Source organism: Corythoichthys intestinalis, chromosome 7 (genome assembly GCF_030265065.1).
Source record: "Corythoichthys intestinalis isolate RoL2023-P3 chromosome 7, ASM3026506v1, whole genome shotgun sequence".
NCBI lineage: Eukaryota > Metazoa > Chordata > Actinopteri > Syngnathiformes > Syngnathidae > Corythoichthys > Corythoichthys intestinalis.
Window position 1 is genome coordinate 36791070 of NC_080401.1, and position 18502 is coordinate 36809571.

General features: G+C 41.2%; 1 protein-coding gene across 5 annotated transcripts in view; it reads left to right on the forward strand.

The window, feature by feature from the left end:
* abl2 (c-abl oncogene 2, non-receptor tyrosine kinase) overlaps positions 1–17605 on the forward strand; it is a 69318-nt gene extending 51713 nt beyond the window's left edge. For all 5 annotated transcript variants that reach the window (XM_057840510.1, XM_057840511.1, XM_057840513.1 and 2 more), the window contains exons 3-11: positions 524–819; positions 896–1168; positions 3662–3746; positions 3952–4129; positions 4939–5123; positions 5208–5360; positions 5468–5557; positions 8905–9081; positions 13681–17605. In XM_057840510.1, the coding sequence (XP_057696493.1) occupies positions 524–819; positions 896–1168; positions 3662–3746; positions 3952–4129; positions 4939–5123; positions 5208–5360; positions 5468–5557; positions 8905–9081; positions 13681–15440 (3197 nt within the window). In that variant the 3' untranslated portion in view covers positions 15441–17605. The remainder of the gene's footprint in view (positions 1–523; positions 820–895; positions 1169–3661; positions 3747–3951; positions 4130–4938; positions 5124–5207; positions 5361–5467; positions 5558–8904; positions 9082–13680) is intronic.
* Positions 17606–18502: the final 897 nt, after the last annotated feature.

The window sequence follows — 18502 nt, forward strand, 5'->3', positions numbered from 1 at the left end:
ATTTTTTTTTTGTTTTTGTTTTTGAATTTCAAATGTATTTTTGCATTCAAACATTTTTTTTTAATTGAAGCGACTCTTTTTTTTGGGGGGGGGGGTGAAAATATATATTTTTTTACTGAAATAACTTTTTTTTGATTGAATAAGAAAGACACAAATCTACCGCCATAAGGCTCCGCCCAGGGGATGCTTTTTGACTGGGGTAACTACATTGGCACGACACCGGCAGGCGTACCAAATTCAATGGATGATCTTGGTGAAAAGTATTGCCTAAGCAGCCTGATTCAGAATTCCCCTCAAAAATGATGGGAAATAAAAAACGCTCATTGTCAACTTATTGTAAGTATTCTTGTAAGTTAATTTTATTGCTGACACTGCGTTTCGGGGTCATCAACATGTTGTGCCCCCCCGTCCCAAAAGTCAAACTCCGCCTAGGATAAAAAGTTAAAAATCCTAGGTTGTCGCTATTCACTCATTGAAATGACAAGTGACAAATGTTTGATGTTTTCCTCCTCGGTGTTTCTAGGAGAGAAACTACGCGTGCTTGGCTACAACCAAAATGGCGAATGGAGCGAGGTTCGCTCCAAGAACGGCCAGGGTTGGGTCCCTTCCAACTACATCACGCCCGTCAACAGCCTAGAGAAGCACAGTTGGTACCATGGGCCCGTTTCGCGCAGTGCTGCCGAGTACCTGCTTTCATCCCTCATCAATGGCAGCTTCCTCGTCCGCGAAAGCGAGAGTAGTCCCGGACAGCTGTCCATTTCTCTCCGATACGAGGGGAGAGTTTACCATTATCGAATCAACACTTCCTCAGATGGAAAGGTAAACTGAGACAACTAGCGGTGGCGCCACGTTCTGCAATGTTGTTTGAATTTCTCCCTTCTTCCTCGTCGTCCAGGTTTATGTGACATCCGAAAGCCGCTTCGCCACCCTGGCCGAGCTGGTCCACCACCACTCCACTGTAGCCGACGGCCTAGTCACAACACTGCACTACCCGGCGCCCAAATGCAACAAGCCCACCGTGTATGGCGTGTCGCCAATTCACGACAAGTGGGAGATGGAGCGCACAGACATCACCATGAAGCACAAGCTGGGAGGTGGCCAGTACGGCGAGGTGTACGTGGGTGTGTGGAAGAAGTACAATCTAACTGTGGCGGTGAAAACACTCAAGGTTTGATGGTTTCTTAAGATTTTGTACTTGAACTCATTGCCTGCCATTTACAACAGTAGACATCCAATTCATTTAAATTGGGAGGACTGGCTGTGAACGCTGGGAAGGGGCGAATGAACGAATCGAATCAAAGGCATCCAATGAGTAGTGGTTTCCTCGTGAACTGCCAATGAATTGGGCAGAGGTGGAATTATGGTGGGATGTCACCACCTGCAGGTAGATTCTGGTGTTACATTTCAACCCCCTCGAAAGTATTGTAATGGCAAGGTAAAATTCCTCCTTTGTATCCTGAAGAACTGTGGGTTTTGGATTATAACTAGGGCTGTCAAACGATTAAAATTTTTAATCGAGTTAATCACAGCGTAAAAATTAATTGATCGTAATTAATCGTAATTCAAACTATAAAATATGCCGTATTTTTCTGTAAATTGTTGGAATGGAAAGATAAGACACAAGACGGATATATACATTCAAAATACTGTACATTAGTACTGTATTTGTTCATTATAACAATAAATCAACAAGATGGCATTAACATTATTAACATTCTGTTACAGCGATCCATGGATACCAAGACTTGAAGTTCTTAAAAGATAAATGTTAGTACAAGTTGAAGAAATTATATATTAAAACCCCTCTTAATGTTTTCGTTTTAATAAAATTTTTAATATATTCAATCAAAGAATAAACTAGTAGCTCGCCATTGTTGATCTCAATAATTACACAATGCTCATGGTGCTGAAACCAATAAAATCAGTCGTACCCAAGCGCCAGCAGAGGGCGACAAAACACCAAAAAACACAACAAGTGGAAATGACAATTTGCTGTCATTTTAATCTGTTTGAGCGGGGCATGTGCGTTGAATGCGTCAAATATTTTAACGTGATTAATTAGAAAAATTAATTACCCCCCGTTAACACGATAATTTTGACAGCCCTAATTATAACCTGAATAAAACGGAACACTTTTCTTCGGCGCCACACACTTTTAAAGTGAGCAGTTATATTTAAACATGTGTCTGATAGGTGTTTCCAGTTGCTCATGTGTTGCCTTTTAAAAGATTACTGTATTTTCCAGACTATAAGTCACTCTAAAGTTTAAGCAGGGGCATAGATTTGGTCTGAACAGTGGTAGGGATGATATTACAGCATAACCTGTATGTACACTTTTCGCTTGGGATGGGACATCAATAAGACCAAACAGATTGGGTGAACGTAGGTCAGGGCTACATTTGTCACGAATATGAACCTAATTAATTGATCTGCTAAATCAGGGGTGCTCATGACATCGATCACGATTGACCAGTCAATAGCAAAGCTAGTGTGGGTAGTTCGCCCCCCCCCCCCCCCCCCCAAAAAAAAACACTTGTTTTTAATGTACATAATTAATTATGATTGTTGTATGTTGTGTTGTGTGAGCTACATATGAGGTTATGCAGCACCCCTCTCTCTCTAAGCAGCTTCTTGCTAGCGTTTTTCTAGTTCCATAGTTTCCAGCAGTCCACTACATTTCTCAGTTTATTTAATGTTAGCAGTAGAAAACACAAAGAGAAGGACACTTCTCTCGAAGCAACTTCCTACTTGAGTTTTGCAGGTTAGCAAGTTCGCACAGTTTAATGTTGTACTAACACTGATGCAGGTCGGACCTACAGTAGCAAAATTAATGGTGTGTTACATTTCTAACAATGGCTGCTGCTGGCTGAAAAAAAACTTCTCATGTCTCTCATATCTAATGTGCGTGTGTGTGAAGGTGAAGTCATTAGCCAATCAAATGTGCGTTTAGGAGGAAAAAATGGACCGGCACATTCAGCAAGTGAAAAGATGTATATGTAAATCTAAATATAATGAAAATAATTCACTTAATAATGGCGGGGTTAATTACAACAATTAATACATATGGGAAGACAATATAAATGACCTATATAACTAAAGTCATTACATAACGCAAATAAGGTTGCTTAAAGGTTGGTGGGGACAATTTGAGCGTCCTGAAAAGTTGGTAGTGTTTTGTCCCAACCGTCCCTACGCAAACCTACGCCCTTGAGTTTAGTCCAAAAAAATCCCTCATGATGGCAAAAAAATAGTATGTAAATCACAATTTTGGGGGGGGGGGGGGGGGGGGACAATAAATGTACTTCAATAAGTAGCTATACTCTTTAAAAAATAATAATAATATTTTGTTTTAAACTGAATACGGTAGTTACCCTATTTGGCGTTGAAACCACCTTTTATGACTATCAGTGCTGCTCAGTGCAGTGCTAATTCTAGCATAAGATTCCTTTAGCTTAACAAGCAACAGCTTAATGGCACTCCAGCTCAACAATGGACACTTGCCAGCTTTTTCCCCAAATTTCGTAGCATCTACACAGCCTTTTACTCGGTTTTCTCGCAGACTGTCCTGTTAGCTTTGCATTTTACACATTAGGTCCCAGTTATTTTAACTGTGCTCCCGCTGAAGAACAAGCTAAACTTTGTCTTTTATCTCTTGAAAAAGGAGGACACCATGGAAGTTGAGGAATTTTTGAAAGAGGCTGCAGTCATGAAGGAGGTTAAACATCCGAACCTGGTTCAACTTCTTGGTCAGTAGCTAGTCTTACTGTTTTAACTCATTGGCTGCCATTGACGGTGATGTACATCTAATTCATTTGAACTGGCTGAGGTTGGCAGCGAATGATCGATGCCAACCCTCCTAGTTCAAATGGGTTGAACGTCTATCGCCAGCAGTGTCACTGAAACATGGTCATTCACTGTTTGCAAATACTAACAAAGCCAGTTCTCCTCCAGGCGTGTGTACACTGGAGCCTCCATTTTACATCGTGACAGAATACATGCCCCACGGCAACCTTCTGGACTACTTGAGGGACTGCGACAAAGAGGAAGTGAACGCTGTGGTTCTGCTCTACATGGCCACGCAGATCTCCTCAGCAATGGAATACTTGGAGAAAAAGAACTTTATCCACAGGTAAATGAAAAGTCCAAATCAGGGCTGCAGCTATCAATTATTTTAGTAGTCGATTAATCTATCAACTAGATAGTTAGAATAATCGAGTCATCATATTATGATCATTTAATGCGTTGCTGAATCAATTTTAGGATTTTGTAAAACAAAGTCTTGCTAAGATTGCACTTTCAAAAGAGCATTAAATGAGAGTACAAAATAAAATTCCTGAGTGTCTCTTTAAACTACAGTATGTGGAATTACACTTTCATTTAAAAATAAATATAAATACCTCATCTTTGCCTCTAACAGTATTAAAAAAAAGAGGATCGAAGTACAACGAAAGAACAATTGGCTAACATGCACAGCAAAAGTCCGCTATCTTAAATGCTATAAAACGCTAACGTCTTTTTTTTTGTTTTTTGTTTTTTTTCACATTGTTCTTAATCATTCAGACACATATATATTCCCACAAAAAACGGCTAAATACACCTAAAAACTAAATTCCGAATGCATAAAAAAACAAAAAAAACGTCCCTTATGTTGATCTTAACTGGGAGCAGCTGGATTTAGCCATGGTAAATGTTATGTCATATTCACTGCTGCCACTAGAAGGCAATGTATCCATCCAGATCAATAAATCTAAATGCAAACATTTTCAAAACAAACCATTACAACACCACTCTAAACAAATACTCAGAGCAGCAAAAATTGAGTCGAAGCTTTTTTCTAATACAATTACTCGAGTTCAACGATTAATCGTTGAAGCATTAGTCCACATGCTGTTTTGTGTGTTCTTGTGAAGTATTCTAAAGTAACTTTTTTTTCATCAGGGATCTTGCGGCAAGAAACTGCTTGGTCGGGGAGAATCACGTAGTTAAGGTGGCAGACTTTGGTCTGAGCAGGTTGATGACTGGTGACACCTACACTGCACATGCCGGGGCCAAGTTCCCCATCAAATGGACCGCACCAGAAAGCCTCGCATACAACACCTTCTCCATCAAGTCGGATGTATGGGGTAAGTAACTCGAAAATTTATTTATTTCTGTGGTCACATTACACCCATTAACGAGGCTGATGACCTACTTTGTTCGTCCTACAGCATTTGGGGTCCTGCTGTGGGAAATCGCAACCTACGGCATGTCTCCATACCCAGGCATTGATCTGTCTCAAGTCTATGACCTTCTAGAAAAGGGTTATCGCATGGAACAGCCTGAGGGATGTCCGCCAAAGGTTTATGAACTCATGAGGGCATGTAAGTTAATTTGTCTATGAAACGTCCTTCAAATTATATTAAAGTTCGCATAATCGCTACTTTTAAACATGAATTTAACAGACTTTTGTGAATTTTATTTCTTCTAGGTTGGCAATGGAGTCCATTAGACCGGCCATCGTTTGCAGAGATCCACCAAGCGTTTGAAACTATGTTCCATGACTCCAGTATCTCAGAAGGTAGCAAGGCATTAAAGAAATATGACATTTTGTGAGATTATAGAAAGCTGTGGCAATACAGTTGAAAGTGTTCGCGTACCTAATTTTTTCCCCCAATTTTCCCTTGAAAGTAATGAAAACAACACTCCTGAATGGTTATTTTTAGCTCGTTGCCCTCAGACAAAAACACATACTATTACTAATTTTATATCTAACGGCAATTGACAAGATAAGTTGTCAGTGGTGCTCAACATTGTGATTACAGTTGATGGCTCTTGACGTCATTTGCACCAATGGAGTTAAAATGAAATATGAAAAATTTACATTTTTCAAAATTAAGAACAATACATATGCTACAGTGCGAGGCAGTTACTTCTTTTTCCCGAGTATTTTCTGTGTGGAAACTAATAATTGCCCATGAATTGGCTATTATCATATTTATGGTTAGCTTGTAGTTGTAACACAAGTTGTGAAAAAATTTTGGCACATTTTATGGGCTACAGACTGCAGGCCAGATGTGACCCGCAGGCCTTGACACCTCTGCTTTTGGTCCTAACTCTGCTGATGTCTCATACAAGATGACAGGGACAACCCGCCGAGAAAAAAAAATAAAATAAAAAAGGTTACATCTAGAGGCATGCGAAATTTCCGAGTCTTGGATTATTTGCAATTTGGCCTTTGGAAGATTAGAGAACAATTCACAAACATCCAAATTTCGATTATTTAATTATACCAGGTAAAGCAGAACTAAAACACAGTCACTGCGATCTTCGGGACGCAATGAGGAACGGACCGAGAGTAAATATCATGTTCAACTGATGCCACTAAATTAAAAAAAAAAACAACGATATACCAAGTAAAGCAGAACTAAAACACAGTCACTGCGATCTTCGGGACGCAATGAGAAACGGACCGAGAGTAAATATCATGTTCAACTGATGCCACTAGATTTAAAAAAAAAAAAAAAAAAAAAAACAATAACACCTGACTGCAGGCAACAGCCGCTACAGACAACGCACAGTTGCTAGTTGCTACAAACATACGGCCAGATAATGCTACGGTAGATATCACATATATATGGAAGACAGACTTGCCGGCGTTAGTAAACAGCCGTCATCTTAAAGCAGTAGACTTCTCTGGAAGGCTCTGTTGTAGCAAATCTTATTAACTTTTTATCTAAAATACTCCTAAATCGCCTAAATCTTGACTTGAATCAATCTTTAAATGATGAGACAGTTTTAAAACTTTCACATGTTGAAAGTAGACAGAAGGGGAAATTATGGAATAACGGGAGCAATTTTAACAACTTTAACGGTTGATTCCCAACATTAATTGAATGTAGTTTAAAGCTGCTGATAGAGAATGGGGACTTGAGTATTTATTTACTGTTTTGAACTGTTAACTTGATACTGAAATGGTAGTTTGGTTTAGCCTGAGAGGATTTTTGAAAAATTTTGGAACTAATGTACGAAACATTAAAAGCGGGGTGAGGGATGTTGGGATATGTGCATCGATAATCGATTTATAATCAAAACATTAGGTGACCCAAGATTCCCACGTCTAGTTAGTGGGGCAAATAAGTATTTAGTCATCCACCAATTGTGCAAGTTCTCCCATTTGAAAATATTGGAGAGGCCTGTAATTGTCAACATGGGTAAACCTCAACCATGAGAGACAGAATGTGGAAAGAAAACAGAAAATCACATTGTTTGATTTTTAAAGAATTTATTTGCAAATCATGATTGAAAATAATATTTGGTCAATACCAAAAGTTCATCTCAATACTTTGTGACGTACCCTTTGTTGGCAATAACGGAGGCCAAACGTTTTCTGTAACCCTTCACTCTTCGCTTGGTGTCAAGAAATCAACTGTGGGAGCAATTATTAGAAGACATACAAGACAACTGATAATCTCCCTCGATCTGGGGCTCCATTCAAGATCTCACCCCGTGGCGTCAAAATGATAACAAGAACGGTGAGCAAAAACCCCAGAACCACACGGGGGGACCTAGTGAATGACCTACAGAGAGCTGGGACCACAGTAACAAAGGCTACTATCAGTAACACAATGCGCCGCCAGGGACTCAAATCCTGCACTGCCAGACGTGTCCCTCTACTGAAGCCAGTGCACATCCAGGCCCGTCTGCGGTTCGCTAGAGAGCATTTGGATGATCCAGAAGAGGACTGGGAGAATGTGTTATGGTCAGATGAAACCAAAATAGAACTGTTTGGTAGAAACACAGATTTTCGTGTTTGGAGGAGAAAGAATACTTAATTGCATCCAAAGAACACCATACCCACTGTGAAGCATGGGGGCGGAAACATCATGCTTTGGGGCTGTTTTTCTGCAAAGGGACCAGGATGACTGGTCTGTGTAAAGGAAAAAATGAATGGGGCCTTGTATCGAGAGATTTTGAGTAAAAATCTCCTTCCATCAGCAAGGGCATTGAAGATGAGACGTGGCTGGGTCTTTCAGCATGACAACGATCCCAAACACACAGCCAGGGCAACAAAGGAGTGGCTTCGTAAGAAGCATTCCAAGGTCCTGGAGTGGCCTAGCCAGTCTCCAGATCTCAACCCCATAGAAAATCTGTGGAGGGAGTTGAAAGTCCGTATTGCCCAATGACAGCCCCAAAACATCATTGCTCTAGAGGAGATCTGCATGGAGGAATGGGCCAAAATACCAGCAACAGTGTGTGAAAAGCTTGTGAAGAGTTACAGAAAACGTTTGGCCTCTGTTATTGCCAACAAAGGGTACATAACAAAGTATTGAGATGAACTTTTGGTATTAACCAAATACTTATTTTCCACCATGATTTGCTAATAAATTATTTAAAAATCAAACAATATGATTTTCTGGGTTTTTTTCCCCCACATTCTGTCTCTCATGGTTGAGGTTTACCCATGTTGACAATTACAAGCCTCTCTAATATTTTCAAGTGGGAGAACTTGCACAATTAGTGGTTGACTAAATACTTATTTGCCCCACTGTACATTCGACCCATACATTCTTATTCAGGGCAGGAAATCAACAACACCAAATCTCTAGTATTTGTTGTAACAGTTGCACCGGTAGTTGAGCCAATATGAATAGATTGAAGGATCAGCGGTTCAAATTCAGCTCCTACTTGTGCACTTTATCGTTGTGTTCTTGGGCAAGACACTTGCCTGTGTGAAAGTAGTCCGATAAGAGTGGATGGTTGTGGTCAAAAGGGCTTATGGTGCAAATTTGCCTCACTCACTCGCTCGTGAACTAGTAATTCAATGTGAACTCTCTTTGAGTGTCCGGCAAGAGGCTACATAAATCCAATGCATCATCATTATTATTATAGTTTGTATTTAACAATTTTCTTGTTCATTTTTTGCAGAGGTGGCAGAAGAGCTCTGTAAGACGGCCTCCTCCGGTCATGGAGGTCCCTTGCACTCTTTCGACACCCCGCTGTTGCCCTCCAAATCGCGCTCAATGCACAAGCACACAGAGAATAAGGAAAACATCGAGGGTGGGCTCGACGGCCGGCCTGACCTCAGCACGCACGGTCCCTCAGGTACAGCTAAGAGACCCGCTTACCTCGTCGCCGAGCATTCCAGTGCATCATATTATGAGACCACAGGTGACCCAGGCCAACTTGATAACAGGAGTCAACTGCAACGTCGCCAAGTCCGTCATTTGAGGGGAATGGCGGTCATTTTTCTCATCGACTGACTATCTGTTCAACTACCTGCTCATTTTCAAGCTTTTTAGTGTCGTCACATCGGCCTTAAGTTCATATATTTCAAATAAAATAAGTAAATACCCTATTTATTTCTTACATTTAGATTTAACCCTTTTTGTGGCACTGATTTACCTCACTGGCTGAAATTCTTTGATTGGATGTCAAGTACTGTCAATGGCACTGAAGTCTGAGCATTCACAGCCAGCCATTTGCAAACCCTAACTCTTGCAAATGCATTACCAACAAACATATCCATCAATTTCATATGTAAAATCCTAATTGGGTGGCCTGAGCTAATATTCAAACACATAACATTTTGTCTGTGAGGCACACGTAAGAACCACTACATCACTGCATAGCCCAAACAAAACATGCGAACGGGAAACATTCATAATCCCTCCTGTGATAGTAAGTTTTCATATGAAAATCTGCCCTCTATAAAAATCTATATTTTTCATGAACCAATACCAGATTCTACCTTTAATTTGAAAAGTCTCCCCACTAGATTCTGTTGTTCTTTCTTCAGTAGTTTTCCTCTCCTGCATGTTGAAAATAAAATGATTGTCGTGTATGTTTGTGTCACAGTTTCACAAACAAATCTGCTTGCTGTTGTTCTGTCCTTGTCCCCAACTAATAAATTGACCCCATTCTTCAAAACATTATTCATGCTAAAGCAATAAAGTAAAACCATGCTGCTTTTGAATACAATATATTCCTGTGGGCATGAAGCCACAAATCAAGCGTCCTAACATTTTATGCTCCAAAACACATTTGATCCTGATGTCCAATGAAAAATATGTGGATATTTTGGACACGAATAGATTGAGAAGGTTTTTCCAAGGTTTTTCCAACTTTTTACTGGTACTGTTGTGCTTTTAATGTAAAGCCTTGTATGGTTTTGATAGCATGTTTCTTGATTATCTTATTAATCACCCATTTTGCATGTTTACTTCAGTCCAAATCTAGTACGCTAGTAAGCATCTCATGAGCGGATTAAATTTTCCTCCCCACAATCTCATTCTTTTGGCTCAAAACCGTGCTTGACTCATTGACAGCGCTAGACGTACAATCCATTTTGACTTGGAGGTACGGCAGCAAATGATCGATGCATGAACAGGAGCATTCACAGCTAGTCCTCCCAGTTTAAATATTTTGGACGACTATCGTTGTCAATGGCAGGCAATGAGTAAGGTGTAATGTCCATAACGGTTTCCAAAACCGGGTACATTTATTTAACATTTTTTTTGTACAATTAAGGTGGTGTTAATTTTTTCAGTACTGTATCAGGCATTTTTAGAAAAGACAAACCTTTAGAGTTGAGCGTTTAGAGTAGGGGTCTCAAACTCAATTTATCTGAGGGCCACTGGCAATAGTCTGTTTGAGTGTAGGCCACATCAAGTATTTCACAAAAAATGTTTTTAAAAAATTAAAATAAATATTAAAAAAATAAAAAGAAACGTAATTTTCTCCATTTCATGAACAGTTGAGAAAATGAACGCTTCCTTCATAAAATGAACAAGATAGTTAACCCGTTCATCTATTTTACATATTCACACATCGGGGTTGGGATGCCCCTGTACTCAATTAAAAAATTGTTCCGTCTCCCACATTTTCTGAAATTTGCTATGTGAGAAAGACATGACTGGGTTACGGGATAAACACTATTTTCCTTCCACCTGCTGTCACTTTGGCATTATGTTTCAACCAAATAACTCTCTAAAATCAGTTAGGCTAACTTTTTAACAAACATCTGAAACAACATCAAAACTGTCATTAGCCTGAGCTGCGCTAGCTCTTTCTGTAAGTGATTAAAAAAAAAAATATATATATATATATATATATATACACATAAATATTAGGGCTGTCAAACGATTAAAATTTTTAATCGAGTTAATTACAGCTTAAAAATTAATCGTAATTAATCGCAATTCAAACCATCTATAAAATACGCCATATTTTTCTGTAAATTATATATACATTCTGTAAAATAATTTGTTGGAATGGAAAGATAAGACACAAGATGGATATATACATTCAACATACGGTACATAAGGACTGTAGTGGGCATTTCACTCTACTGTCATTTAAATCTGTCTATGCTGTCCTCACTCCGAAGCGTCTACTTTTTCCAAAGCTAGACAGCTAGTGAACGACGCCTTAATAATGAGACTTCTTCCTTTTTCATCTGATTTATTAATAAAATGGCCTCAAACCACTGTCCTCTTTAGACCGTAGTGAAACTACAAAAAAAAGTACACAAGCATTGCATTAGCAACAACGTTAGCTTAGCACGCTATACAGGTTCACTAAACATAAACAAAAAGCGTCTCATACAAAAAATATAACATTTCGCTTATAACATAATATGCACATTCTTTACAACAACCATACTTACGGACAAATCTTGTCCAAGGATCATAAAAGCACAACATTACAACGTAGGCGTCAGCCCGAGACGTCGTGCAGCCATATTGAACTGGCAAGAAAGCAATAAACCATGTCGCAAAGTGACCACAAGAGTTCGCTGTTAGACAGCACAAAAAACCTTGCTGTAAAACTTACCAAAAGGCAGAATACTGTCTGAGCGGGACATCTGCGTTCATTGCGTGAAATATTTTAACGTGATTAAATAAAAAAAATTAATTACCGCGCGTTAACGCGATAATTTTGACAGCCTTAATATAAATATATATATATATATATATATATATAATATATATATATATATATAAAATTAGGGCTGTCAAATTTATTGTGTTAACGGGCGGTAATTTTTACATTATTCACGTTAAACTATTTGACAAAATTAACGCATGCACGGAATGACCCATTCATGCGTTTCCTCAAAGCGAAAAGGCAGAGAAATGCGAGTGGGCACAGGCGTTCATTGGACCGCGCCTTTTATTGGCTTAAGCTTTGGCAGCCACTACCAAGTCGTAGTTGCCCCACTTCCCATCATGCATTTGGGCAGAGCAAGAGACGTTAACACGCCTAATTGAAGACAACGCAGAACATACTGTATACCATTTGCAGCCACCACTGATAGTCATGGTTGCCCAACTTCCCATCATGCATTTGGGCAGAACAGTTAAGTCGCTACAGTATCATTTAGTGAAAGCACAACAAAAATAATATTCCTATTGCTCAAAAAAATCGACGTGGCTGAAAACGAAAATATTAAGAGGTGTTTTAATATAAAATTACTATAACTTGTACTCAAATTTATCTTTTAAGAACTATAAGTCTTTCTATCCATGGATCCCTTTAACAGAATGTTAATCGCCATCTTGTGGATTTATTGTTATAATAAACACAGTACTTATGTACAGTATGTTGAATGTTTATGTCCGTCTTGTGTCTTCTTTCCATTCCAACAATACAGAAAAATGTGGCATATTTTAGAGATGATTTGAATTGCGATTAATTGATTAATTTTAAGCTGTGATTAACTCGATTAAAAAATTTTAATCCTTTGACAGGCCTAATTTATATATAATATACATACACTATACATGTACATAATCCCAGGCCCGCTCAAACAATCTTGACGTCATATAGGGTGCCAAAAAACTTCCATGAGCCACAATTGGCCCCTGGGCTTGAAAGTTTGAGACCCTTGGTTTAGAGCAACTGATATGTCAAAGGCCACAAAATATCGTGTTTTATGATTACATAAACACCGAGACGAGCAAAGGAAATACTAGACATCACAAAAATTGCCTTCTTTTTCTAATCTTTATTAACCGGCAGTTGCAGTTGTTTTGTGCAAAATAGTCTATTTTGAACAGAAAAAAACACTTCGTGAATATATCTTTTTCTGCGCAACAGTGACTTTGGCACAAATGTATTTCGCTTTACTGACGTCACAGACATCTGAGCAGTGCTTTTCTCAAAACTTGTCCAAGACTTTCACCAACCCATCCCCATAAAAATGGTAATTGATAAGAAAGTCGTCATTGGCACTCAAAATTTGGATTACGGATCTCGTCGTTTGAACACACTGCTTAACCTCATAAGATTTGGCATTCACAAATGTGGATATCGCATTCTGGGTCATGTAGATAGTTTTAACTCGAACATTCTGAAGGAGCAGACCATGTCCTAAGCAATCAAATTCAACGCTTTTCTGACCTCATTACCCTTCTGTTTCAAATTTCAAACATACCCTGCAAGTTTGATAATAACTCAAGACTGAATATAGGGGTTATCTTGAACACAAACATACAGACAAGTAGACATAAGGGACCGAATAACCTTTGCGTCCCATAGCTTCCACCTACTGGCGGTGGTAATTAATGCTTATGTCTCCATCTTATCTAATGAGGACACGTGCTATAGAAAATGGATGGATGAAACTTAGGTGTCAAACATCTAACTTGTTCAGAAGTCTTTTACTCCTTTCTCAATAAGCTCCCCATTTTTTCTTTTTAGGCTGGTGTTCTTTATTAGGAGGTGACGGACGCACCGGAGGTTCCCCAGCGCTGCCCAGAAAACAGCAACCCCGTGATAAATCTCCTGGCAGCCTTTTAGAGGACGCGCTAGACACGGGGACATTCACACGAGACCGGAAGACAAGCTTCTTCAGCTCCTTCATCAAGAAAAAATCATCGTCGTCGTCTTCATCTTCATCCTCACCATCTTCCCAGCATCAACAGAACCTCCCGACGCCCCCCAAAAGAAGCAGTTCCTTTCGAGAGATGGAGACGCAACCGCACAAGAAATATGAGCCCACTGCTGACTTCAGTCCCCCACCTCCACTTCCACAATCTGACAGTTTAGGGGGCTTTTCTGCGTCCCCTTCTCATTCCCAAGGCGAGCCCGCACAGACACAGTCACGTTGTTGCGGCGCCGCATTTGGACAGAAGCCCTCTGCCGGGGGACTCGTTTCCCAAGTAACTAGCGGCAGCAGCTGGGGAGGACTCGCCGGATTTTTTACCCCCAGGCTTATCAAAAAGACCCTTGGGCTCAGGACAGGAAAAGCAGTTTGCTCAGGGGATGGTGGAAACACAGTTGGGGGGCCTAAACCCTTACCTAGGTCCAATTCTACCTCCTCAATGTCAGCCGGGTTGCCGGATCTAGAGCGTATTGCTCTCACTTTACCCAGGAACCGTAGTGCTAAAACCCCTCTGGAGAGGACCGCTTCAACCACGTCCCAGCCAGAGAACGGGGCTGCACGTCCCCCCGAAACTCTGCTCAGAAGGATGGATGAGGGGACCGCACAGATCAGGGAACGGCCCAAAGCTAAGCTGCTACCCCGGAGCACTGCAGCAGGAGGAAGAGCACCAGGGGTCGGCGGAGAAGTCGGTGACTTGGTCAGAGAGGACGGTGGGCCAGGACTAGAAAGGCAGCAGAGCTGGTCGTCCCCCTCTAAGACTTCAGCCGTCACGTCGGCAAGCGCGATAACTTCACAAACTCACAACCACAAAGTTCCAGTTCTCATTTCCCCTACATTGAAAAATAGCCCAGGTGATGTGCATCTCGTTGGGCTGGACTCTCAGGGGAACCGCTTCAAACTGCTGTCCGAGCACCAGGCCGACAGGGATAGGCCGCGGCTCGTCAAACCCAAATGCGCGCCGCCTCCTCCGCCGACTCTACGCGGGACACAACACTCGTATGGCGGCGAGGGAGACGAGCATGTCGAAGTCAACGGTGATACATTAAAAGGCCACAAGCCAGGGCGGTTGTCAGGAGTGACCACGAGCAGACCGTCTGTGCCACCGCCACAAGTGCCTCCCGCTTCTTCCGCAACTCCCGCTAAAATGGCTAACGGAGCAGCCGGCACCGCCGCTTCCTCGCACTCCGCGACGTCCGCCGGCTCTAAAGTGGCACTACGGCGAACCAGACAGCCTTCGGAAAGGGTCCCACCTGAGCGGGTCAGTCGCGAGGCCCTTCTGGAGTGTGCCAATTGCCTGAGTAGCGTTCTCCACAGCGGCTCAGAAAGCCCGTCCAGCAGTCAAGTCCTGGACGCCGGCCACCAGCTCCTGGACTACTGCTCGGGTTACGTGGACTGCATCCCCCAAATGAGGAACAAATTTGCCTTCCGTGAGGCCGTGGGGAAACTGGAGCTCAGCCTGCAGGAGCTGAGGGCCTCGACCTCAGGTGGCGGTGGCCCCGGGTGCGTGGGCTCCAACAGTGTACTAGACAACCTGCATAGCTGCATTAAAGAGATTAGCGATGTAGTTCAGAGGTAGCCGACACTAAAACATCACAACACCGTAAAATACTTTCAGATTCCTTTAAAGTAGGATTGGGTAAACCGGCCCTTAAGGGCCGCAGTGGGTCCTGGTGTTTGCTCCAGCTGATCCAAAACAGACAGTTGAACCAATGAGATTTTAGCAGAAACAAGAAGCCTGACTACAATCAACTGTCCTGCACTTGTAAAACATCAGATTGGTCTAAATGTGTTCTCTTAAAGGGGAAGTTCAGGATTTTTGACATCAGGCTTAATCTTCGAGTTAGCGAGGGTTTAATTACGGTAGTCGGTGGAGTTGATTTCAACAAATTCCGTGCAGTTAGTCAGGGGTCGCGTTAACCGGATATTTTCCGTCGTTGACCGTTTTTTTAAAACGGTGACGGAAAAAACTGAAGTCCGTCCGTCATTTTGACAGGTTGCAATTCACACCCCAGACCACAGGGTGGCGAGTTAGCATATTAATTAGCTATTGTCTCTCTTTATGCATGACATCGTTGGCTCTTCTGTCAGAATATTGTAGCGTCACCGGGGTCTGGCGGCGGCACCGTGATTGACACATCAACGCGAGGTTCTTATTGGTGCACCCGGTGTGCCAGCGCGTCATCCAATTGGTGGACAAGATTGCCGCCTGTGTATAGACCCCAATCACATGACGTCACAACTCCGCCCCCCTGACCGGAGCCGCCATATTGTGTGTCAGCTCGTCATGTTTACACATTACCGCTACGTACATGCCTCCTATTACGGCGTGTTTTTCTGCTCGTTAATATTAATAATCAAAATAGTGAAGGCGTGTGTGGCGGTTGGTTGCTGTAACAGAGAAGATAGACGGAGAGACTTGAAGTTCTACCGTATTCTGAGAGACCCGAAGATGAGAGCGAGATGGACTGCTGTAATTCGACAAGAAATCTGGGCACCAAACGATCACCACTATGTAGTAGTCTTTTTATATCTGGTAAGATGCATTTAATATATATTTAGAAGATTTTGGGCTGACAACCACAATTAAGATCATTGTGTGACATTGGTGATTGGGGTCTACATCGTTGCCTCTTTTTCTTTGGGGGCGGAGTTGTTGGCGGTAAGCAGAGTAAAAAGGGAGAAAAATACCACGACTTCCGTGTCTAATTTTTCGCCGCCAAGCAAGCGTTACAATATTAATTAAAAATGAATGCTAAATACTATTGAATATGTCATCATTATCATTTTAAAAATTTAAGTGACGGGTAAAAATAGACTATGACCGGATTTTTATGACCCTGTCAGTCAAAATGACAGACAACGAAAATGTCTAGCGCAACCTCTGCAGTTAGTTATTTATTTGTTTCAGGGCTCTGGAGTGGCTAAGCTAGTGCGAGTCAATTGGGCCATTTTAGCATGCCAATAAAAAACAACATATGCACACATGAAAATCATCGATGACCCATGCAATCAATAGTGTTGGCTATGTTTTCAAAATATTAAAACTTACCATTGCATGTCAAACATTGCAGTATGAACAGAAACATTTGTAAGCCAGAAGCTATGCAGAGGGGCAAGGCAGAGTTATTACATTGGTTTTTTTGTTTGTTTTTTGTGTTTTTTATCTGCTGATTTTTTTATGTCACAGCCAGCAGCAAATAACCAGTTTATATTCTTCCTCGTTCTTCATAAGGAATTTGTGGAAACTTTCCTTTGCCCATTTCCTCTGGCGGTTTCCATAGCCTCTAAATGCTCATTTCACCATCTTGCTGGCCGTCCGTTAACTCAGCAGACTGATGCTGCATTCGAGGGAGGTGGGAAGTCCGTTTGTGACCTCCGAGCTGGAAAAATATCATTGGAACTCCTCCACTATTTGATCACTTACGCGAAGGCAGGTTTGCTTGAGGTCAAAATGTCTTGATGGCCAAAATAAAAAATAACTTGTCGCGTTCAGCCATCGTTGCTGTTTACATTCGTTTGGAACGCTTTGATGTCGCAACTGGTACCCTCCGAGCGGGATAAATCCGACTTCCCACCTTCCTTGAATGCAGCATGAGCATGAGTTGCTGAAGCACTCATCTCTATTGTTGTCTAAAAAGTCCTGCAGAATGAAATTAATTACAGCAGTTTGGTGTTTCGGCCGCATAGGTGTTTTGGAACAATTATGTTTTGAATTTGACTACGTTGGATCTGTTTGTAGATCTGTACCGTTTTTTTATAGGCATACTAAGTTGGCCCTATTGACTCGCGCTAACTTAGCCACTCCGGAGCCCTGATACTAACAAATAACTTGAAAACTACAAGAAATTTGTTGAAATCCAACTCCACCAATTAATTAAACCCCCGCTAACTTGAAGATTAAGCCTAATGTCAAATATTCTGAGCTTCCACTCTAATGGGTTGGAACAAAAACCTGCGGCAGCCCTATGAGGAATGAATTGCCCACCCCTGCTTTAAAGGGTAACTATAATACAAAATGTTTTCTCAAAGAATCTGTTGGGTGTTCTGTAGCAGGTCAAAACATGCTGAAAATGGCAACATTTTGTAAGACAGGGTATGGTGGAGGTCAGGATGGGGGCGTGTCTTGCAAAAGTGTGTGGTTGGACTTTAGAGTGGGGCGTGACTTAAAGACGTGTGTGTGGTTGGGTATAAGCTGCTTTCACACCGGCCAAGTTTTATTCTCGTCGAGCGATGGGTTCCAATTCCACGTCAATGTTGTTTTAGTTTCTTTCCGTGACATTTCAGCGATGATTAGGAAGCAGCCAATAAAATACTTTTTCTCATTCACTTAACTTCAGTTGCCATGTAACTAGCTGTCAGAGCCAGAACCCTGCCTTAACATCCGGTGAACAAAAGTTCAACAGTATGACGGCGTATTAGGGTCAAACAGAGAAAGAAAAAAATAAGACTACGAGATTTAAGTCGTAATATTGCGTACATTATGTTTACGTAATATTACGAGAAAAAATTGTTATGGAGGGAAAGTAATGTTACCACGTAGCTTTTATGTAATAATACAAGATTAAAGTAGTAATATTTTGAGAATATAGTCATAGTATTATGGGAATAAAGTTGTTTATGTTTTGTGTACTGGTTTTT